The 24,583-nt window shown below is 38.9% G+C and overlaps 1 protein-coding gene across 6 annotated transcripts in view; it reads left to right on the top strand.

Moving 5' to 3' along the window:
* LOC103093751 (zinc finger protein 883-like) overlaps positions 1 to 22,960 on the top strand; it is a 32,332-nt gene extending 9,372 nt beyond the window's left edge. For 4 of the 6 annotated variants that reach the window (XM_056796397.1, XM_056796398.1, XM_056796399.1 and 1 more), the window contains exons 4-8: positions 8,930 to 9,056; positions 10,093 to 10,173; positions 14,572 to 16,236; positions 16,747 to 16,830; positions 19,218 to 22,960. In XM_056796397.1, the coding sequence (XP_056652375.1) occupies positions 8,930 to 9,056; positions 10,093 to 10,173; positions 14,572 to 16,236; positions 16,747 to 16,811 (1,938 nt within the window). In that variant the 3' untranslated portion in view covers positions 16,812 to 16,830; positions 19,218 to 22,960. Of the gene's footprint in view, positions 1 to 8,928; positions 9,057 to 10,092; positions 10,174 to 14,571; positions 16,237 to 16,746; positions 16,831 to 19,217 lie in introns of those variants that run through there. The other 2 variants (XM_056796400.1, XM_056796396.1) reach the window with 2 other exon arrangements.
* Positions 22,961 to 24,583: the final 1,623 nt, after the last annotated feature.

A 24,583-nucleotide genomic window follows, 5' to 3' on the forward strand; every position in this document is an offset into this window, starting at 1 on the left:
ACCATTGTTGGGTAAGATAGAATTCAAGATCCCAATGGATCTGGATGTTTTTCCCTCTCAGAGTTGATTTCCCTGAGATTGAGGTTTAAGTAAAAAAAAAAAAAAACCCTCTCTTCCTCTCCTTCTTAAAGGAGTTTTCTTCCCCTCCCCTTCCCATGTGAATCTTTGTGTGAGAACGATTATTCTATTTGGTCTTTCTTTACCCCCTATTTATACATTACAATTTCCCCACATATTAGTATACATAGATAGATATAAATGTAGTCCTTATAGAAGAGAGTTTGAGTAAAAGAAGAAGATAACATTTTTCCCCTTTCCTTAATATTTACCTTTTCAGGTATTCCTTGCTCTTTGATTTTCGGTATCAAACTTTCCACAGAGCTCTGGTCTTTTCTTTGCAAAAAGTTGGAAGTCTTCTATTTTGTTGAATGCCCATACTTTCCCTTGGAAGTATATAGTCAGTTTTGCTGGGTAGCTGATTCTTGGTTGGAGACCCAGCTCTCTTGCCTTTCTGAAGATCATGTTCCATGCCTTACGATCATTCAGAGTAGAACTTGCAAGGTCTTGTGTGACCCTGATTGGCATTCCTTTATATCTAAATTGTCTTTTTCTGGCTTCCTGTAGGATTTTTCTTTTGTTTGATAGCTTTGGAATTTGGCAATTACATTCCTGGCAGTTGTCTTTTGGGGGTTTAGTGTAGAAGGTGTTCTGTGAGCTCTGTCAGTGGCTGTATTGCCCCCTTGTTCTAGAATCTCTGGGCAATTTTCTTTGATTATATCTTGTATCACCATGTCCAGTTTGGTGTTTATTTCTGGCTTTTCTGGGAGTCCAATTATTCTTAAATTATCTTTTCTCCCTCTATTTTCCAGATCTGTCATCTTGTCGGTGAGATATTTTATGTTCTCTTCTAATTTCTTGGTATTTTGGCTTTGCTTTATTAATTCTTGCTCTTTTACAAGATCGTTGTCTTCCAGCTGCCTGATTCTGGCCTTTAAAGCCTGGTTTTCCTTTTCAGTTTCATCACACCGGTTTTGTAGGTGCGTGAATTTCTTTTGCATTATTTCCCACTTTTCCTCCCAGAAGGCTTCCATCTTTTTGATCATTTTTAATTCAAATTCTTCCAAAGTTTGTGGAGAGTTTCCATTTCCTTTGGAAGGTTTTAGAGTATTTTCTTGTATATCATCTTCTATCTGCTCTGTATTTTGTATTTTGGCTCCATAGAATGTGTCCAAAGTCGCCCCTTTCTTCTTATTTTTCTTGGGATTTTGGGGCTTCTGTGCTTCTGTGGAGTTTGCCATCTCTGAATGTGGAGGATTAGTTTTTCTTATCTCTGTCTGGTGTTCAGAGGCTTTAGTCCTGGGCAGATTGTCGGTTCTATGAGCTTTCCCTGGGTTAAACTGAATATGCCTCACTGGAACTGGAGTGGAAGGGTCGGACCAGGAGGCCACACTCTCCCCCTGGCTCCCTGGGTCGGGTTGCTTTCCGGAAGTTGCCTTCAGAATAGCTGGCCGTGAGGCTGTTTTGTCGGCGGGGGGATGGGCTGCAGCTTCCCGGAGCTCCGAGGGCAGGGACTTTCACTGAGACTTGGATAGCAGGATCCAGCCCGTGAGGCTGTCTTGCCCGCCCTGAGGGTTGCTGTTGTTTCGACCCTGCTCCCTGCTGGGGGAGCTCCGAGGGCAGTGACTTTCACTGGGACTCGGATAGAAGGCCCTGAGTGTTGTTGTTGTTTCAAATGACCCTACTCTCTTAGCGGGGCGGGGCTGCGGCTTCCCGGAGCCTTGGACTCTGCGCTCCTACCCCTTAGGTCCGAGTGATCTCGGGTTCTGGCTTTTGAGTGGGGCCGTACCTTCTGATCCGGGTCCAGGTCCAGGAGGAGGGTTCCCAGGGTCGATGCTGTTGATCGTCTTGAATTTTGGCGCCTTAGGAGCTTATAGTTTGAGATCGGTCGGGAAGGGTTTTCCGGAGATCTGAACTTTAGCTTTTTCTAAGCCGCCATCTTGACCGGAAGTTCCAGATCTTCTAAAGTACAGTCTGATTAGGGTGGAATAGTTTTAAAATTCACAGTGCTTTGAGGGTGATCTCCAGCAGCAGCTTCCTTGGCCAGACACCAGAGGCCGAGGGCAAACACGTCCTTCTTCACCCCTCTTGTCCTCTCTTTTTACATCCCCTTTCAAATTCAGTCCTGTCCAGGTCAGCAGGACAACATCCTGTGAGCTTGGCTCTAGGAGAGGGGGTAAATTCCCTTCACAGGATGTGCAGCAGCCACTTCGTTTCTGTAATCGCTCTGTGTGCACATCACCGTGGGTTTTTCTCTCCTCCTCAAGTACCTCAACCAGGGACAGTCAAAGCAATTTTGGTTATGACTAAATAGGGCCTTAAGCTACAAGAGGTACAAAATCTCCCCCTGCCCTTTTTCTCTGAAAATTAGGACCTTCATGTTTCAAAGCTCATTTCCATTTGTAACAGACTCCCCAAAATAGTGTTCTCTTTGTGACTCCATGTGAGGTTTTTATTTGCAAGGATGTCAGAATGGATGGCCCTTTCTTTCTTTCTCTGGTTGATTTTACAGAAGAAGAACTTAGGCCAGAAAGATTAAGTGACTTGCCTAGGGTCATTCAGCTAAGTAAGTCAGTGTGTGAGGGAACTCAGGAAGTGTAAAAGAAAGAACTGGCACTTCTAGGACTGACTGATCCCCACAATCCTTAGAAAGGCAGAGTAGAAAAGAGTAAAGATATTTAAACAAGTTATTTGTGGAGTTGTAGTGATGACTGTCATTGCTTGTTTCTGGGTCTACAACATACTGTACAGCAGAAAGACCCACATGATTGTTGACTCTATTGACTACATAGGCAATGCGACCATGTTTATATTACAGTTGCCTTTTCAAACAGACCCAATACTCTGGCAGGTCCTGGTCCAAGTGTATGTGTTCTTAATGGCAGCCCTTCAGACTCTGACCCAAGTAAAGAAGATATTTAGATTTGTGATTCCCCTAAAGACAGAAAAGACACTGGCTATTGATAACAACCTGGAAAGCATGATTAAGACCTTGTTTGAGGAATTGATTAAGGAAAAAGGGCTAGATCAGGTTATGAGCAAGGACAGTGGATAGGCAGACAGTGCATCTGAAGAAAAGACAGCTAAAGTCAATGATAAGGGAAATGAAGGTGACAAGAACACTGTGTCTGCTAGTGAACTAGAAAAAATCTGTCCATTAAAAGAGGTCACCCAGCTATCCACTACTGCTGTTGTGCTACAGTCCAAAGTCCATAGACAATTCACCTCATAGGAACTTGAATCTCTAAAAAGACATTTCCCCAAATACATAGAACAATTATTCAGATCTCAAAAGGAACTGAAACGTGATTTTAGGATTTTTGATCCTGATTTTAAGGATGTAGAGTTCCTGCTATCCGAACTGTCCAGCCCCCATGAACAAAGACAATTCCTAGAAAAGACAACATCTGATAATCTGATAGTAGCCTTGCTAGTTGGCCCACTGTGGAGCAAAGGGAAGATCTGGACTTTGCAAATCCTACCAGCATATCCTACCTGAGGAAATGCAGGGAAGATTTACTACAGCTGATAAAACAATGCTGCTCAAAACCAGTTGCTTGGGCTAGGCTTGATAAAATTGTATAGAACAAAGGGGAACATCCTGCCACATATATTGACTGTTTATCAGAGATGGCAGAATCAATCTTAGGTCTAGAAACAAATAGTGAAGAATCTTCAAGCCATGTCTGTAGGCAATTTTTGAGGGGTTGCACACCTAATTTAAAACATTTCTTCAAGCACTATTTCCCTAAGTATGACTCGGTTAGCCTGATAGAATTGCATGACACACCAAGTTACTTGTTTGATAATCAGTCAGAACAAAACAAACAAGTCCAAGATCTAAAAGACAAATTAGAAATGACAGAGAAAAATCTGAAAGAAAAGGAGATAGAAGAGATCAAGGGACTCAACACGATTAAGGCTTTCACAAAATCTAGTTACACAAGACCTAGTTACAAAGCAAAGCCAGTGCAGAAAGAGACTAGGGAATGTTTCTTTTGCCACAAGAAAGGCCACTTGATTAAAAATTGTTTTTTAAAGAAGAAATATGAAGTCAATAACAGCAAGAACACACAAAATTCACAAACTAAGTACAAAAAGTCCACTTGTTGTTCTCATTTCATGTTAAAATCCTCAAAGCAAGCAAATGATTTGCATGAGATGCAAAAAGCCATAAACTCTGTAGCCAAAGCTAAGTACTCAGATATGGTTGGGAAAGAATTATGAAGCCAGGCCTGTAAGATATGTAGTGTGACAAATGGAGATAGAAGAGATGGGGGGAAAGAGGCTGCTGGAAATAGTAGACAAAAGAAGAGAAAAAATGAAAATTCAGTGTAAGAAAGTGCTTTTGTGAGTGATAGCCATTGCAATAAATCAAGAAAAAGGCAGAGAGAGATTAAAGAAATTGATGTTGAAATAAAGGAAATAACATCTCAAATAGTAACTGAGATAAGAGACTTTGCAAAGAGCTGCACAGAAACCACACAGGAAAAAAGTTTAAATGAAATAAAATGTTTATTAGAAAACTTTTTCCTGTGTAGAGTGCGCAATGGGATTGAATTGTGCAAAAGAGAAAGAAAGAAAAAGCCACAAGAACTCAAGCAGAAGTTTGTGACAGCTACAGAGACATATGATTTCAGTTTCGTAAAGGCTATTGTTGCTAAAGAATAAAATACTTTCAAATCATTCACAAAATTGCAGGAAATCCCACCAAATTTGATTAATTCGTACAATAGCTTTATGGCACATGTACCCTTAGAAAAGATATCTAATGTGAATCCAGAAGCTGACACCTTCCATCCTGCAGTGAGTGATTTAGATAAGACAGAATTAAGTGAAAATGGAGCTGAAATTACTTTTGAAAACAAAAACCCTATTCAAAGTAATGGAGGTGACATAATCGTTAAATTTGAAAGGGGGATGGAATGGTAGTCTTAGTAACTGCCAGGGATTCAAAAGGCATTCTTGAAGCCGACATTCTAAGTGGCAGAGGGGAATCTGGCCTAAGCAACAGCTATGATTTAGATTCATGTTCCAATGTAGTAGAGAATACAACCTCAAATGTAGATTTCATAAGAAATGAATTAAATCTAAAAGAATTAACTGATCAAAAAATACAACTGGTAGTGGGTAGCAAAGGAATGAACAATGACTCAGTGGCTATTATAAACCCCTTAGCTACTACTGGGGACAGAATGAAGGCATACATCCTACTGATGATGCAGGGGGAAATGCAGATGTACTAAACTTATTCCCAGAACAAAATAATAACATAGGGGGAAAGATTCATATCTCTACACAGTCAATACAGAGTGAAGATGAACATAAACCTCAGACTGGTGATAGCGTAATTTCTATGAATATTACTAACAGTATAGAAAACCTGCAAGAAGAAGCTAACCCCATACCATCAAGTTTACCAATTCAAAATGATAATCTAAAGCTTAGTAGTGAGAAACAAACAGAAATTGATTTGAGTAACACAGAAGCTGGTTACATAGGCTTAGATCAAAATGCAAAGCTGGAGTTACCAACATCTGACAAAAGTTTACATGGCATTGAGAAAAATCCAAAGAACATAATGATTGGATTCAGTGACTCAGATTCAGATACTGAATCAGAAGGAATACCAGAAGGTGTGATAATAATTGATCAAGATGATGTAAAACAAATGCCTTATCAATTTTATAAGCTTCATGAAGAGGTAGATGAAGAAGGGGAAGTGTGGAACACAAGTGAGAAAATTGAATACCTGAAACCAGTGCAATCAAAATCTCTCCAGGATTATGATGATGATATATTCTTTGGGCACAGAACAAGTTGCATACCATTGGAAGAACTTTATGCAAGATTAGGGGTTGATAATGAAGATGACTTTTATAAGAGTTAAAATGGTTGAGGTTATAAACTGTAGTGATTAAAATAGTAGATGATATAAATTGTAGTAGATATAAGAGTGGATGAGTAAGTTGTGACCGCAGGAAATATGTTTTCACTACAGTGTTTTGTTTTTAAATCAAATATAAGGTGGTCGCCAGGGAACGCATTCCCAATTATTATTACACCCAAGTCAACTGGGTTTTATAGAGATTTTAATTAAAAATACAATGAGGAATTAAAGAAAGAGAGAAAAAGAGGGAATAATGAGAAAGGGATAAGCCGGCCCTGGCCAGTCCTGGCCAACTCAGGCCTAAGCCCTAAGAGAAAGCATCAGTCAGTCCTTAACTGCTCCCTACAAGATCTGTCCAAGCAAGGATTCTAGTGACACCAGGCCAGCTCCATCTCAGCTGACTTCACCAGCTCAATCCTGAATTTGAATGTCCCCGAGAGAGTCTCAAGAGAGACCCTTCCAGGCAGCCTTTCCCAGCTGACTGTTTTCCAGAGAGAGCTTTTCATCTCCTTTTAAAGGGCATTTTATCCTTTGTTACCTCCCCTAAATTCTTACATCTACCAATCACAGTAGACATTTTTCAAAGGACAGACCATTCTTAGTTCACACCTAAGAAGTTGTGAACTTTTGAGTAATTCACACCAGGAAAGCTCTGAGTAAGTTTCTCAGCTCTTTGTTCCTTGTAAATTCACAAGTTGCTTGACCTTTATAGGTACTTAGCACCCCTTTGTATTAGTTCTAAAAACAGGCATGGCTTAAGTATGGGTTTAAGTACTTTTCATGGTTCAGCAAGGAGTTTTCTCCCCTAAAGCAGGCTTAAGTAAGGTGGAGTAGAGGTCTTCACATTTTTGATCTAAGTAGAGTTCACTGCCCAAATGGTGAATGGTCTTAATCCAATCTTATGAAGTAGGGTCTGGGAATTTTTAAGGTTCACACTTTATGGAAAAGTTGAATTACATGGCTTGTACAGATACAGCTTTTGAATGGGAAGGTGGATATCAAGGAACATATTGAGAACTAGAGGAGGAGAGATACACAATTTCACTTCTATTCTCTAACTTCAAAAACATGACAAGTACCATTCATGCTGTAAGAGTGAAACCTAGATTAGTTGGAGTTCCATAGGGTAACATACTACACAAAATCTTATGAGAATGAAGACTAGTCTTAGGTAGCATAACGTTATTCCAGCAATAGAAGAACAAGTAATTCAACAACAAGAACACTCCTAAACTTGTAGCAGATATCTCTCAATCTTCATCCTAAAACAGTCTCTACCAGGGGAAGGAAGAGAGAGAAGGTATACCATGAAGATGTTACTTCATAGTTTCAGATACCTCACTAGACACAACAATGTGATCATGTCATCAATGAAGATACATACAAATGACATCTGAGAGGGAAAAAAGAAGTCCCAGTCATGTACTGCAACATGAAGAAATCAAAAGCAATCCTTGTGAATGAAAGCCTAATGAGAACAAAGGAAAGCACATGAGAGTACTTATCAACAGAGTACAGACAAGAGAGCATTGCACATGTTAAGGTGACAACAGGAAAGCACCCCTAAAGCAAATAGTATGGTTCCAGAAAGAAGAGCCAGCACAACAAAAAGAAACATGCATTTGAGAGCTTAGCAGCCATATAAAAGCCTCTCTATATATTATATACAAAGTCTCTGCCAGCCAGAATAACAGAACAGAAAGAAACAATGTTATTTCAAATGAATACATAATTCTCTAAATTCTATCTCCAAGAAATAATTACAATAACCATACAATAAATCTCCTTGTGGAAAAGCCAAACATCAAAAAGATAAGCAAACTTACCTTATGCACAATGTTCACACCCACCCATGAAGATGTACATATCCAAAGGTTTACTTCCACTCATGAAGAACACATGTACAGCTTACTTTCATGTATGATGATGTACATATGCAAATCTTACTCCCATGTATGAAGATATACACACGTAATGCTTACTTGCACACATGAAGATTTACTAATGAATTCTGACAAGCATTCATGTAGATCTCAGCTTACTTCCATGCAAATGTAAATTTCAATCTTACAGACACTCACGTGTAAAAACCTTAAACACATGCATGTTCGTGTTTGTTCCTGAGTTTGTTCTGGAATGGAAGAACACAAGTCTTCATTCAAAAGTGATAGAATACAGGAGACTGGCATGCTGACCAGATGAAGGACTAGAGATGAAGACAGAGTTATACAATCAACATAAAAGGACATGGAAGGACTTTGAAATTTTGGAACTTTTGATCATGAGGATATGTAAGAATGCATCATACATGTTAGCATCACATATATTTATGCACATCCTACATAGAAAAGGAAGGTATCTCATGGAATGGGTAAGTATACAACACGCATAGTTGCAAAACAGGAGACACAATGATAAAAATTTCTGTGGAAAATTCATACTGAATAAGATATTTCTTATCTGCATGAGTTTGCACAGAAATGTAGAATGATGTACATGAGTAAATCTGTAATATAGACACAACCCATATACACATGTAAATACTAATTTACTAACATGCTAACAATGTTAGGAAAATTTCTTAATGTCCTAATTAATACCATTAGCGACAGCTTAGGGAATTTATTCAAGTCTTAGGGAAGTAGAGACAGATATAGAACCACTGAAGTATAGAAGTAGATTGCATCATAATTGTAGGTTAGCATTTATTAGTGATAGGAAATTTTCTTAGTTGAATTTATAGACATTAGGAAATAGGACAGTTGCATGTTCAAGTGATGACAGAAAACCCTTTTCTCAGAATCCAATTGGACTCTCAATGACTGTGGTTTCTGGTGTTGACTCTGACAGTCATGATGGGGGCTGCCTTTGGGCCAATCCCTTCTCTCTGCTTCATTTCCCTGCTACAAGTGGATGGGGGCTGCTCAGTGTCATTCTGAAGTGTCTTTCAGCCCTGTGTCCTATGTCTTTGGATGATATTAGGAATTGGTGACCTTCAAGGATGTGGCTGTGGACTTCACCCGGGAGGAATGGAGCCTCTTAGATGATCCTCAGAAGTTGTTGTACAAGGAGGTCATGCTGGAGAATGCCCACAACCTGCTCTCCGTCGGTAAGGACCACTTTTCTTGGTAAATGAGTCAGCAATCAAGAGGAATATTTTGATTCCCCAGGGAGCATGGCCTGGAGCATTCATCAGTTACTGGGCAGAGAAAAGCTCTGGTCTCCTGGGTCCAAGAGACAATGATCCTACTGCTGCCTGCTTTTCCTATATAAGGGCTTTGCATTGTGCAATAGGAGTTTGGTTCTCTGAAGAAATGCCCCCAAATCCTATCTTCCGATTCCAAACTGATTCCATGATCTCCTCCACAATAAATGGAAACCACAGAAACTGTTTCGGTTGTCCTTGGTACTATCCTGTAGTCCCTGCTTGCATGCCTCTATCTTGGTCAGGAATAACAAATTGGTCAATAAAGAGAATTTTCCAACTAGGGTTTTTTGGGGCTGTCATTAAGAGAATCATCCAAAGAGGCCTGAATGAATAAAACATAAGATTTAAGGAGGTTTCAGAGAGTGTGGAGCAGGGTAGGGGGACAGTTCAGAAGCTGATTTATCTGTCCTTGTTAAGACTCCTGACTGACCTGCCATAATTCACTTTTAGGCCCCTTGAAGCTTTACCTTTTGTATTAGAATCAATAACATGCCATAAGGGCTAGGCGATGGGGGCTATGTGACTCGCCCCTTGTCAAAGAGCGACCAAGTGTCTGTGGCCAGATTTTGACCCATGACCTGTTTCCACACCTAATCCCTATTCACTGGTCCACTTTGGTGCTTGTGTAATATCTGTTTTACCCAGTTTTGGATTTCAGACTTTCTGCCAGAATGGAGCATGACAGCATTGGGGGTGTGGGGGTGGGGAATGAAAGGAGACCAGAGGCATTGGCTGTTTCCCAGAAGACATTGCATTACATGATAACGTGGCACATGCAATTCTAGTTGTGTGCATGCTGTGCACTCATGGGCTTTTATGGACCCTAAAGTAGTGATTCTGGGAATAGAGGCATTCTGGATCTCCATCCCATTTTCTGAAGAGAACTCGGTGACAACTTTGTCTCCATCCCCATCCCTGACTGATTCCCCATGCTCAGGGCTTCCAGTTCCCAGAGAAGATTGGATGTCTTCTTTTGAGCAGGGAGAAGCACCATGGATGCTGGCAGAAGAAGGCCCAGGTGAGTGAGCTGAAAGCAGGTTGATAAGGGGTGTGATTACAAGAAGTATCTGTGTGTTGTACTGAAGCAAGGGCTAAGTTAGGGGGCAAAAAGACCTGACTTGGAATTCTCTTTCAGATATTTTTGAGCTGTGGCTTTCCGGGTGAGTCACTGAACTAGTAAGCCCCGTTTCCCCGCTCTGTAAAATGAAAGGGTTGGATTCCATGGCCTTTCAGCTCCCTTTTAGTAATCAATGTATGATCCTGAAAAAAGTCACTGCTAATGGAATTTGAGACTAGGGGATCCTGAAAGTAAAAAAAAAGGGGTTAGGCTATCCAGGATAAGTACTTTCTTTGAACTTTTGTGAGGAGTAGAATTCTGGGATGTTGGGTTCCTGATGAGAAAAATCAGTTTCTGGATTAAGCTGGCAGTAACCAATAAACTGATTTGTCTTTGGCGTCTCTTCGTGATCAAAGAGAATTTTCATTGTATCACTAAATTCAGTTTTGAAGCTCATTACTCAGCCTTCCCTTAGACAACTCCAGATGGTGAATATCAAAAGTGAAGATGGACCATATCTTTTCCATTTCGTACTTGATCCCCTCATAATGGTGAGGAATGTCATGGGATTGCACAGAGTATTTGAATATCCTTACCATTCTGGATGAGCAAATCACATTCAGTCTACTTAAGTTTGATTTCCTGCATTCATTTCAAAGGGAGAATAGAGGACACAGTCACAGTTCACTGACCAGATTTGGCCAAAATTATTTTTGTTTCCTGGGCATGATGGAACTCCTGTTCTCCTAGTTATCCCAGTATTTGAAATTGCTCAGTGGAAGGGAATGAGAGGATTTTCAGGACAAGGAATGAGGAAAAAGCCTTTTAAAATGACAAAGCCCTATTAGAAATGAGTCAGAACCTTATTTAGAAAGATAGAGATGCAAGGCACAGCTCCTGCTTTCACGGAGCTCCCAGTGTGTTGGGACAGAGGCCTTGCAAATCCTATATAGAAACCTTTCATGGAATAGGAAAATGGAAAATGAACAAGAGTGGGATGGCATTAAAGTTAAGGAGGATGGATGAAAGGAATGGACCAGAGCATAATCTCTTATGCCTCAGATAAATAGTGTTGGAATAAATTATGTAATGTCTGATAATATAACAGAAAAAATAAGATTGAAAGCAGTCAATAGGGAAATCACATTATGCATACAAATAAAGTAGATCATGAAATAATGGGAATATTTAGTATATATATACCCAGTATTAAAATATCTACAAAGAAAGATTTGAAATTGTAGAGATTGAAAGTGGAGATTTTTTACTTAGTTTAGTAGGAAGCCATTTAAAGGATTCGAGATCTTGTCTGAGCTGCTAGAAATTGGGTCAGTCACTCAACAATGACTAATATTCTGACCTAGGTGATTCATGTAATGCGAATATTGTCCCTGGCAACATTAAAAGTTTGTTGTGAAGAGACAATGTGTGTGAAGCTCTTCAGAGATTAAATTATCTGGGAATTGAGAACCATGTCTAGAAATGGGAGGTTCTAGGTTCAGTTCTGGCCCCAGACACAGCTCTGTGACCCTGGTCAAGTCACTTGACCCCTGTGTAAACCTTGAAATGTCTTAGACTTGTGAATGTTGGAAATTTCACCATTGGAAAGTAGTAGACTTGTGTTCAGCTTTCTTTTCCATACCTATACATGAGAACTCCAGGCATATTTTTGCTTTCACCTGGAAGGGCTCACAATATACCTGGTGTTGGCTGCCACAGGGTTATGTCGAAAGTCCGAGCGTATTTGAGTAAATTTTGAGCCAAGACACAGACAATATAACATTTAAAAATAGCAAATTAATCAAATATGTAGATGATCTACTCTTGGCTTCAACAGATGCAAAAACATGTCAAGAAGATAGCAAACACCTTCTTTTGGAATTGCACAAAAGAGGACATAAAATCTCTAAGGATAAAGTTCAGTGGTGTCTCCAAAAAGTAGAATATTTGGGATTCATCTTGACTGCGGGTGCTCGTTATATTTCTCCAAAACGGATTGAGAATATTCAAAAATTGAGTGCTCCTACCACTAAAAACAGGGTTTTGCAGACAATGGGTTCCTTGCTATGGGGAAATTACTAAACCCCTTATAGCATTAACAAAGGATTCGGTTCCTGAACCCCTCAAATTAGAGCCTGAACACTTGTCAGCTATATCAGATCTAAAAAAGGCTATCATGTCTGCCCCTGCTCTAGGCATCCCAGATTACAACTAGCCATTTACTTTATATGTGCATGAGCGAAGAGGAGTAGCCTCTGGTGTGTTAACTCAGACTTTGGGACCTTCTCAGCGCCCAATTGCTTATTATTCTGCCCAACTAGACCCAGTAGCAGCAGGAGCACCATGCCTTAGAGGAGTAGCTGCTACGGCCTTACTAGTAACAAAAACCGTTGATTTAGTATTGGGATGTCCATTAACAATAATGTGCCCACATGAGATTGAAGCATTATTGATAAAACATAGAACACAGGCATTCTTGGATCAGAGAATTACAAGGTATGAAATAACCTTATTAAATAGTGAAAATATTACTTTGAAATGCTGTTCAACTCTTAACCCTGCCACCTTGCTTCCAAATTTACCTACTTCAGGAGAACCATTACATAACTGTGAAACATTAGTGTCCATGGCAGAAAAGCCTCGAAATAATCTCTTGGACGCTCCCTTAGACAATGCAGATCTGACTTTATTTACCGATGGTTCCTCTTTTATGAGGGAAGGCATACGTTACACTGGAGCTGCCGTAGTCTCAGAATTTGCTACTGAATGGTCAGCTTCACTACCTTCTAACATTAGCACTCAAGGAGCAGAACTCATAGCTCTAACACAAGCTTGTATAATTGCCAAGGATAAAAAGGCAACATTTTATACGGATTCTAGATATGCTTTTGGCATTTGTCACTCAGTCGGGATGCTATGGCTCCAGAGAGGATTTTTAACCTCAGCTGGAAAATCCATAGCTAATGCAGAAATTATTAATGAAGTTCTTTCTGCTCTCAAAGTGCCTAAAGCCCTAGCTGTAGTTCACTGCTCTGCCCATACAGGTGGCTCTGACCCTGTCTCTAGAGGAAATGACCGAGCAGATGCCTCTGCAAAACTAGCAGCCATAGAAGGACCTGGATTAATTTTAACATTAACAACCACTGATAATTTAAATTTATCACTTTCCTATAACGAAAAGGAAGTGAAAAATTGGAAACAAAAATTTAAAGCAAAACAGATTAATGGAGAATGGGTGTCATCTGAAGGAAAACCCCTGCTCCCTAGAAGTTTCTATAACCAAATTTGCCAATCTATTCACAAAAATGGTCATTTTGTCACCCAGGGCATCGTGGGCTCTGTCAAGAGAGTATGGATAGCCCCTGGTATAACTACTATAGCCTCTAAAGTATGTTCAGCCTGCTCCATTTGCCAGGCATATAACCAACATGCGTATCGTGGAAAAGCCTTTGGGGGACGTCCTCTGGCTTACACACCTTTTGAACATCTACAGATAGATTTCATAACGATGCCAAAGGCTGGACGTTATAGATTTTGTCTAGTAATTGTAGATCAACTAACCAGATGACCGGAAGCATTTCCTACGACCCGAGCCACAGCAGATTTTGTTGCAAAGATACTTTTAAAGGAAATTATTCCTCGTTTTGGCCTGCCAGCACGTATTGACTCCGATAGTGGGAGTCATTTTACCGATTCTGTCTTAAACCAAATATATTCTTGCTTGGGGATAACTCCAAAATTCCATGTTCCATATCACCCCCAGAGCTCAGGCCAAGTGGAGAGGATGAAAAAGAGCTTAAGACTCTGATTGGCAAATTATGCACTGAGACCCATTTAAAATGGCCTGAAATTCTCCCTCTGGCCCTATTTTATCTTAGAAGCAGGCCTAGAGGAGACTAGTTGGGCCAAGAGGCCTATTCAATTTCACTTACATCATGAGAGACACATCTGCTGGGAAGCAGAAGTAGGAAGAGACCCAGCCATAGGTGGAGACTCTTTAAATAATAATTTGTTTTCGGCCCAGGTGAGAATTCAGGCTAGGTTACAAAGCATCTCAGGAACTAGAGCAAGGACTTCTGGGGATTGAAGTCCTAGGTTCAAATCTCCGTTTTTACAATGTGGCGTCTAAAGTCTGTCTCATTCTTTTATTTCATATTAGAGAATAATTTAATAATAGTATATATATATATATATATATATATATATATATATATATATATATATATATATATACATATATATATATATATATATATATATATATATATATATATATATATATATATATATATATATACATATATATATGTATGTATATGTATCCATGAAAGTGTATTTTTTACTATTTATTTCTTTCAGGAGAGGACAGACCTGAAATGAAAAAGGCTTCTACAAAGATAGCTCTTTCTGTGGAAGGACTTCAGACTGTAGAGAAAGCACATGAGTATCCTGAGTGTGGTAAAACTTTTAGTGAGAATTCATCCACACCGAGGATCCACACAGGAGAAAAACATTATAAAAATAATGAGTGGGAAAAGTCTTTCCTGCAGAATGGCAATCTTTCTCATCTTCAGAGAATCCACAGTAAGGAGAAAGCTTTTCAGGGCAGAAAAGGATTCACACTGAGGTCCAATCTTACTAGACATCAGAGAACCCACTCTGGAGAAAAATCTTATGAATGTAATCTGTGTGGAAAGGTATTCACACGAAGCTCCTATCTTTGTATACACCAGAGAATCCATACTGGGGAGAAACCTTATGAATGTAATCAATGTGGAAAAGCATTCAGAAATAGCTCCACTCTTATTATACATCAGAGAATCCACACTGGGGAGAAACCTTATGAATGTAATCATTGTGGAAAGGCATTCAAAGAGAGCTCCAGTCTTGCTCAACATCAGAGAATCCACACTGGAGAAAAACCTTATAAATGTAATCACTGTGAAAAAACCTTTAGACAAAGTTCCTATCTTTGTATACACCAGAGAATCCACTCTGGGGAGAAACCGTATGAATGCAGTCAATGTGGAAAAACATTCACAGGAAGCTCCTGCCTTGCACAACATCAGAAAATCCACACTGGGGAGAAACCTTATGAATGTAATCAGTGTGGAAAGGCATTCAGATACAGCTTTAATCTTATTATACATCAGAGAATTCACACTGGGGAGAAACCATATGAATGTAATCAGTGTGGAAAGGCATTCAAAGAGAAATCCAGTCTTGCTAAACATCAGAAAATCCACACTGGGGAGAAACCTTATAAATGTAATCAGTGTGGAAAGGCATTCACAGATAGTTCCAGTCTTGCTAAACATCAGAGAATCCACACTGGGGAGAAACCCTATGAATGTAATCAATGTGGAAAGACATTCAGAATCAGCTCCAAACGTACTATACATCAGAGAATCCACACTGGGGAGAGACCTTATGAATGTAATCAATGTGGAAAGGCATTTACAGTGAGCTCTGGTCTTGCTAAGCATCAAAGAATCCACACTGGGGAAAAACCTTATAAATGTAATCAGTGTGGAAAGGCATTCACACAGAGCTCCAATCTTGCTAAACATCAGAGAATCCACTCTGGGGAGAAACCTTATGTATGTAATCAATGTGGAAAGGCATTCACATACAGCTATGATCTTATTATACATCAGAGAATCCACACTGGAGAAAAACCTTATCAATGTAATCAATGTGGGAAGACATTCACAGGAAGCTCCTATCTTGCACAACATCAGAGAATTCACACTGGGGAGAAATCTTATGAATGTGACCAATGTGGAAAGGCATACGTAAATAGCTCCAGTCTTGCTAAACACCAGAGAATTCACACAGGGGCAAAACCTTATGAATGTAATCAATGTGGAAAGGCATTCAGATACAGCTTCAATTTTATTATACATCAGAGAATCCACACTGGGGAGAAACCTTATGAATGTAATCAGTGTGGAAAGGCATTCACAGGTAGTTCCAGTCTTGCTAAACATCAGAGAATCCACTCTGGGGAGAAACCTTATGAAGGTAATCAATATGGAAAGGCATTCCCATGAAGCTCCACTCTTGCACAATATCAGGAAATCCACTCTGAAGGGGAACCTTATGAATGTAATCAGTTTGGAAAGACATTCACATACAGATCCAGTCTTGTTCCACATCAGAGATTCCACACTGGGGAGAAATCTCGTGAATGTAATTAATGTGGTGAAACATTCCTCCAGAAGTCTGTCCTTATTTTCCCATTGGAGAATTCTTACTACTTATAAATCTTAGTATATGATGAGGAAAGCCACTGAAATGAAAAGCAGAGCTTCTAAGTAGATGACTGTCTCTGGAAAATAAAGGTCATCCATGAAAGCTTAAATTTTGTTTCTCAATGTGAGTGAATATTGAAATGAGAGAGTGATTTGTACCCAGCCATCAGGTAGTAACATAGCAAAAAGAGGCAATCGAGTTGCTTGTAAATTGGTGGCAGAATAAAGTGCAAAAAAAAGTTATCTTTACGTTCTGAATATTCTCATGTCTTTATTGAAGGAAAGCAACTTTTGTCAGGGTTTCCCCTAATGGACTTGGGTTGGAGCAGAATCAGCCTGCAATGATTCAACCACTATTCAACAGGTAGGAGTCTTTGAAATTTTTGTCTAAATTTTTCCCATGGTGGCTCCTGCTCTGTCTGCCTGAAAGTGGTATCTAAAGCAATTTCATGTAAGAGAATCTGTGCTTCTTGTCTAGTGTAGACATGGCATCTGGACAGTCAAAGGGACCTTCAGGAACTTCTAGAAGAGATAGTTTTGTTAATCCAAATTGATCTTTTCCTGCTGCCTGATCAGTCAAAGGAAAAAAAGGTAGAAAGAGAATATACTATTTTTCTGAGAAATTTTAAGGATCCTTAACAAACTGTATTCTCTCTTTGTTTTCCCAACTATCCAGATTGGGTAGGCACATAAGAGATACACAAATGGAAGGAAATATTTTTCCCAGTATAAAAAAAAATTATGAATTTGTAAACTAAGTAAAAACTTGATTTGAGGAATTAAATTGGAATAAAGAAGGCTAAGGCTTTTTCCTACCCCTCTCAATTCAGTCTGGGGCCCTGTACATTGTCTGGACTTTCAAAGTGGTGTGGTCTAAGAGGATTCCCTCCTGCTCAGAGTTCTGCAACTCCCTGTTGCAAATTTGGGTCTCTCAGTTAAGGTATGATTGAGTTTTAGCTGATTGCTGTTGGACCCTGTTACTGAATCTACTGAGAGATCATTTAGATTCGTAGGGACTGAACTGCTGGCTCTCTTGCTCCTGAATTTTCAACTCTGAATTGGGTGAAAAAATGATAGGGCTAAAAGGTGCAGTGGATTCTCTGTCCTTTACAAAGTGAAACCCCTTAGTTTTGGATCTGGGAATCCTTCTTGGCCTAATGGAAAGCATCTTCCTGAGCAGGAATACTCTGTAATATCCTTCCTGCTTGGATTCTTTTCTTGGTAGGCACAGACCTCCTCCCATCTCCTGCAATTTCTGTCTGTCTGTCTCTCTTCCAACTCCCTCTCTTCCTTTCTCTCTCTCTACCTACACTGCCTTGATCTGAAACCATTCATTGTTCTGCTTTATTGTATTTCCCCATCAACAGTCCCTCAACAATACCCTCAATCTTTCTACTTTTCTTGACTTTTCCTTTACTTTTGTGACTATTCCTAAGTCAGCTTTTAATAGCTTGTTTTAGTCTCACATTCCACAGCTGCCATAGGCAAGTTCAATTTTTTTTTCTTTTTCTCTTTAAAAATAAATATAGCAGTGCTGCTTTTAATCTTAGTGACTGGACCCTGCGGCCCCACCTGGGGAAATTTTCCACCTCTTGCAAAACAACCCAATTAGCAGACCCTGAGAGATGTTGTCTCTTAATTAGCTGTGAGGACAAAAACCTGGGGAAAATAGTTCTCCAACTGCTCCAACAGAAAATCTACTTTATTTTTCCAAAACCCACCATCTCTAGGGTTAAACTTAAGTGAGAACTAAAACCTGGAGACATCAGTCAGGAAGAGTAGTATTAAAGTAACAACAACAACAACAAACTGGTCCTCTTTACCCTAAGAGGCTTTCACAGCCCAAATAAGGTAAAAAATAATTTATGAAACCTTTTTGACACATGTCCAACTCAAGAAAGCAGCCCAGAAGTTGCTCCTCAGAAGCATGTGATAGAAACACATCATTCTGGCATTTTCACCCTGAGAGGGAAGTTAGCTGCTTCCCGTTGTACCTCCTATACTTAGCCTATGTAAAAATTAAAATTTAGGGAACTGAGGCAGTAGAAATTTGTTTGTCTCTGCAAGGAGTTAATCCTCTCCCACCCTCCAACCAAGGAGTTAAATCAAGATATGACTCTCTTAAAGGGACCACACCCTTACCTTTAATTTTCACACCCTGACTTTAACTCCTAGCCAGTAGTGTCATCTACTGACTAAAACCAGAATTATAAGCAATTTAACACATAAATAAATGAATATATATGTATATATATACATAAAATAAAAAAGATGCACTACTCTACATGAACATTTTATGGCTTTTGCACAATTGGGAACCTTAAATGTTTCAGAATGCCTTCTATTCCCTATGTTCTTAGGTAATTTTATTTTTCTATTCCAAAATATTGTGATAAGAAATGGTACCACACAAAAAATTAAAGCTGAAATGCAGACAGACATGAAAATCCAATTTCGGATTTCAGATTTCAGATGATTTCAGATACTTTTTTACTTGATCAAAAGGCAAATACTGACCCAATCCAAAACATGCCTAATTTTTACAAGCCTGTTCCTGAACCACTGAGAGGAAAATCCTTCCCCTGAAATACAGATGGAAGACTTCTCTCCTATATCTCAACTGCAGAACTACCTCTTTCATGCTCTACAACCAATTCCAGCCCCAAGGAAATCTCATCCTTCTAATAAACTTTTTCCTCCCTAAGCTGACTCACCATTACCTAATTCATATAAATTCCTTTTCTCCTTAAGGGAAGTACCTGAAATAGGCTGCAATGAGGATGAAGTGACCCTAAGATAACATATACCTTTTACTCTGCAAGACATGAATGAATTGACATGAAATATATGAAGAAGACCCCTTTGTGGTAATGAAAAAGATGGCTGACTTTTTTTTTTTCAGTATAATCTGTCTTATAAAGACGTTGAAAATCTACTCTAGGCTTTCCTAAAGGAATGTGAGAAAAATAAAATAATTTGATGGGACTATAACAACTCTGAAGATTATTTATAATTATCTCATTGTAGGGAGTCCATTTTAACTGCAATGAGAGAGTGCTCTGAAAACATAGATAAATGGACAGAATTTGAAAAACTTTAGCAAAAAGATGGTGAGACACCCTCCAGATTCATGAATAGGCACATTGAGTTTGGGGGTTGGTACCTGGATTTTGATCATTCTAAAGCAAATTACATAAGCCAAATTAGAAGACACTTTGTCAATAACTCTTGCAAAGTGATCAGGGATTATTTTGGAACTCATTGCCCAAGGTGGCCTGAGATGGATCTTGATGAATTGAGAAAAAAACTGCTGTTTATGTTTCAAAAGGCAACAAAGAAAGAGGAAGAGACTAATGATTTCATGGAGACAGGGAAAAAAAGTGAAATATTTAAAAAATAGGATTGGTAAACAGAAAAAAGGGCATGATACTCAACCAATGGCCCTTGGTCCCTCTCCAAGAATCTAACTATTGATCCTTTACCTACCACTTCTCTGAGAAGGAGGGCCACAAAATGAGGGAATGTAGAAATTTATTCAAGGCAGTCAAAAATAATATGCAGTTTAATAACTGCAGAAATAACTATAGAAATGACTAGAATAATGATCATAGGAATCACAACTTCAGGACTGATAGAAATAACTATAATGACTATAGGAATAAAACTTTTAGAAATGAAAATTGTAAGAGTAGAAATTGTAAAAATGATAACTCACACCAACTAACCCCTCAACAGTATAACTTACGTAGAACTCGTCCAAAAGATACTGCCTGTCCACATGGGGCAGAAGGTGGTATCTCACTCTAATGTTTTTGCAAATATTAACCCTTTTCAGTTTTGTCTCCCACATAGTAACAAAGAAGATAGAAGAAGAAATGGATTTTTGAACACAGTACCTCTGTGATTGTACAATAGAATAAGCTAAGATATCTATGAAAACCTGCCATTTATTGATAAATGTTATGTGACTATGATTAATGATTATGTCTGATTCTAGGAAATAGGATCAAAGAAGGAGTACAGACTTTATCTATACAGTACCATAGATGCATGGACATAACCTGAATAGTGCCAAAGAGCACACAGGTCAAAAAAGAAACCAATCCAAGTGGGATTGATGAACTTCTATGCCAATACAAAACAACTTGAACCTAGCGTGCTAGTGTGATACTCGAGATTGTAGCACTTGACATATGTTAAGACACAGGACTCCTTGAACCACACTCCTTGTGAAATAATTTCTATGAAAGTACCTAACAATTGGCTCTTCTGGCTCCCCTATCCCTGAGAAATGATAAAAGATCAGACCAGGGAATGACACTTCCCTTTTACACAAAAATCTATTCCTTTTTTCTCTCTTATAGTATGGAAACTTCCTGTAGCCCTGGCTTATAATGGGTTAATACAATATTACTGCATTTTTTTCCTACATAATTGTGGGAGAGAAATTTACTTTAATTGAACCCTAATACAAGGGTCTGTTATGAATTTATTCTTGTTGTATTCAGAATTTTTATGTACATAGTTTTTTATACTTTGATGTTGAATTTTTTATTTCTCCCAAAGTTAATTTTTCTTTTATTCATGTTTCTTTTTATGTTTCTTGTTTTTCTTCTGATAATTGACTCATACACCCCATAACTCAGTCACTTTTGAGTTGATCCAGATGTTGGTGAACAACCTCTTCAGGGAGAATTACATTATATTTTTATTTAAAAAAAAAACAAACAAACCCAAGATTTAAAATTTTATTTGAGAAAAATTTCAGGAAAAGAAGCTTGCTAACTCCTTGAATCCGGAGAATGAACTGTTTGGAGAGAGATACCTGCAGAAACCTACACTGCATCAAGAAGATCCAGAATGAAATTTGGGTACAATTGATTGAACTGAAGGGGGTTGAACATTTATTGTAAATGTACACTTTTATGCCAAAGGGGACTGCCCCCTAATTTGCTTTTTCTCAATGTGCCTATCAAAATACTGGTTTTGCTTTCTCTCTCTTCCATTTCTTGCTTATCTCTAACTATTCTAGTTTCCTCTTAGAAGGTGAAATATTATATACATCTGTAGTTAGAAATTTTTAGGGGTACAAGATGATTATGTTAAATGATCAATGGGGAGAGTAGTTTGATCATCAGGGGGGTTGTGAAGATTAAAATTAACTATCCCCTGATTGTGAAGATTAAAGTTGTAACCCTTGCCTATTTTTAGATTTAATCACCAAAAGTGTAAATACCCTACTTAAAATTTGAGTGTGGAGATCTGCCCACTTTTAGATCTAATCACCAAAACTGATTAATCATTAAGTGGGAGGTCTGTTGCCCACGTGTGCAATAGTGGGTGACAAATAAGAATTAAACTAACTGCCCCTGGACAGTCTTAAAGCAAAGCTTCAACTGTGAAGATTGGTAGATGTGAAATTAGGGGAAGACATGGGAAGTGATGCAAAAGAAGAGTCTTTAAAGGGAGCTATCACTTCCTGTGAGGGACAGTTCTTCATTTTTTGGAAGTGGAGACTGGAAACATTTTTTCATTCTTTGGAGTTGTAAACCTTAAAATTTCTTAGACTTATGAATGTTGGAAATTTCCCCATTGGGAAATTTCATACTTAAAAAAATCTACTGATAGTAAGAACTCTATTGGAATATGAAACTCCTTGGCATGGGAGGATCCTTCTCCTCCCTACTTAGGACTACTTTAGGACAGAAACCTTTTGCTAAACAATGGAAAGGGCTTTGACCTATGCTTAAGCATAGAACAGGAAGTTGTTTGAGTCATGATTGATTTTAGAATTGCTACAATAGAGATACTTGGAATGACAGAACCAGGTCTTGGAAACTACAATCTCCACCCTACTCAGAGTAACAGGATTTAGGAAGGGCTGCAGCAAAGATCAAGATTTAATTTTTTGAGAATATGACCTTCAACAGACATGTTCAAAGGGGGCAGACCTCTGGGCGGTCCTGGGTTAAGCTAGAGCCACCATTGGCACAGGGGAGACATTGACAGTGATTGGTAGATGTGAGAACTGAGGGGAGGGAACTTAGATTGTTTGCTTAAAGATAGTGGTGTAGGATGAAGAGGTTTTTGCTCTGAAGGAGGTCAGAGAGGAGAGGTCCTGGAGGAAGAGTTCCTGGAGAGTTTTTTTATGCTCTGAAGAAGCTCTGAGAGGAGAGAGGTCCTGGAGGGAGAGCTCCAGGAGAGGTCTTGAAGGAGGCTGTGGAAGGAAAAATCAGGAGGAGTCAGGAGGAGAATTCTCTGGAAACATTTCTTGAAAGGAGGCTCTCTTGAAGGTGGAGCCTGAGGTTAACATAAGAAGCCTTACCTAGAGAGATCTTGGGGTGAGTGATAAAACCAACTGACTGATTTATCTCTTAGGACTGAGGTCTAGGCCTTATTGGCTTGAGGCCCTTCATTCTCATTCCTTTCTTACTTTCTCTCTTTTTCTATTGATTAATCAGTGTATTATAAATTAAATTTCTCTATAAAACCCAGTTGGCTTGGGCATATTCATAAATTGGGAATATATTCCCTGGCGACCATCTTATATTTATATAAAACCAAGACACAGTAGAAAACATATTTCAGCGGTTATAATTGTTATATATTTCCCTTGCTCCCAAACATTTCAATTATCACAGTTATTGGCTCCCACTCTCTTATCTACAACTATTTAAAGCTCAAAACTATTATAAATCTAACAGAGTGGGGGCTGGATCCAAGATCCTGTTCCTGGTGAGGCTGCTCCAAAATCTCTTCCTTTAAACTGACACATGGTGAGTGAAAAGCTGACTCTGAACTGCTGGATTTTCTGAAAAAACTAACCTCAGGAGAGACTTACCTTATCCTCTCTCTGATTTTCTTATTTAATAATTTATTTAAGTAATCCAGTCCAACTCTTTTAAAATGAACACTAGGTGCCACCCACCCCATATGAATATTACAAACCAGGGTTGATAATCATTCAGCTATAACCTGTAACTAGCTCATGTTTTTGCCCCATATAGAAGGTAACTAGGAATAATAAGGACTTGTATGAAATTAAGTGTATTAATTGTCATCTTTGTCATTGTATAAATTCTATTCACAGAGACGTTTCAATTATAATTATGTACCAAGAATCGTTTGTATACATCCCAGTGAATCTCCCTGAGGCCTGGGCATCTACATCATCTTTTAGTTTCATACACAAGGCATTCCAGCATATCTTGTACCACACAAAACACTTTGGATTAGTTTTCATCTGAGCTGTAGCAACCATAATTACTCTAATTCCCTCTCGTACCCCCACCTCTATTGCTCTATCCTCTATACAAAGCTATGTATTTCTACCAGAGGTTGTTTAACTCATCTCAGCATTGGCATATGCAGCAAAAGACAGATTTGGCTTATAGGGATGAATTAGATGCTTTAAAGGATGTTTTTGTGTTGGTAAAGAAGTTGAGGTGTTACCTACTAGGATTACTTACCCTCGTCATTCTAATCAAACAGGGCACTGCGCCACACCGCTAAGGGATGATGATGATTCTTTTGGATGGGATAAGGTGGTCCAGCACATATAGGGAGCTTGGGGACACCATAACACTACATTAGGCATTATTCAGCTACAAAAAGAAATGAACAGTCTAGACAATATAGTCTTTGAAGGAGAAGCGGTCAAAGTAGTTCACAACTGGAAAGAGGTCTGGTCTTATCTTCCTTAGATCCAAAGAGTTGGTTTGGCCTCCCAAACAGGGAAGCTTAGTCACAGTCAGAGCTCTAAATTATGTTAATTTGCTCATTTGCAGTCTGTAGAAGAGGATGTCTAAATCAAGCATATATAAAGCAAATGCAGCCCAAAAGTACCTTCTATGAACTCTGAGCTCCTTTAAAAACAAAAAGGGGAAATGAAGGAAACCCAAGCACTGATGAACCCTGAGATCAACAAAATGGTCACACTGGGCTACAGGGAAAGGCCAACGTTCAGTAAGAACCTTATATCTTTGCAAAGGCAATTTTCTTGTGACCTCAGGGGCACTTGCAGGGTTAATAAGTACTGAAACCTTTGCTGAAGTCCTTGGTCAGTCTAGTATTGCTCTACAGACTGCTTCAAGTGGTGATTACCCCAGCTCTCCTGA

This window comes from Monodelphis domestica, chromosome 4, assembly GCF_027887165.1.
Source record: "Monodelphis domestica isolate mMonDom1 chromosome 4, mMonDom1.pri, whole genome shotgun sequence".
Taxonomy (NCBI): domain Eukaryota; kingdom Metazoa; phylum Chordata; class Mammalia; order Didelphimorphia; family Didelphidae; genus Monodelphis; species Monodelphis domestica.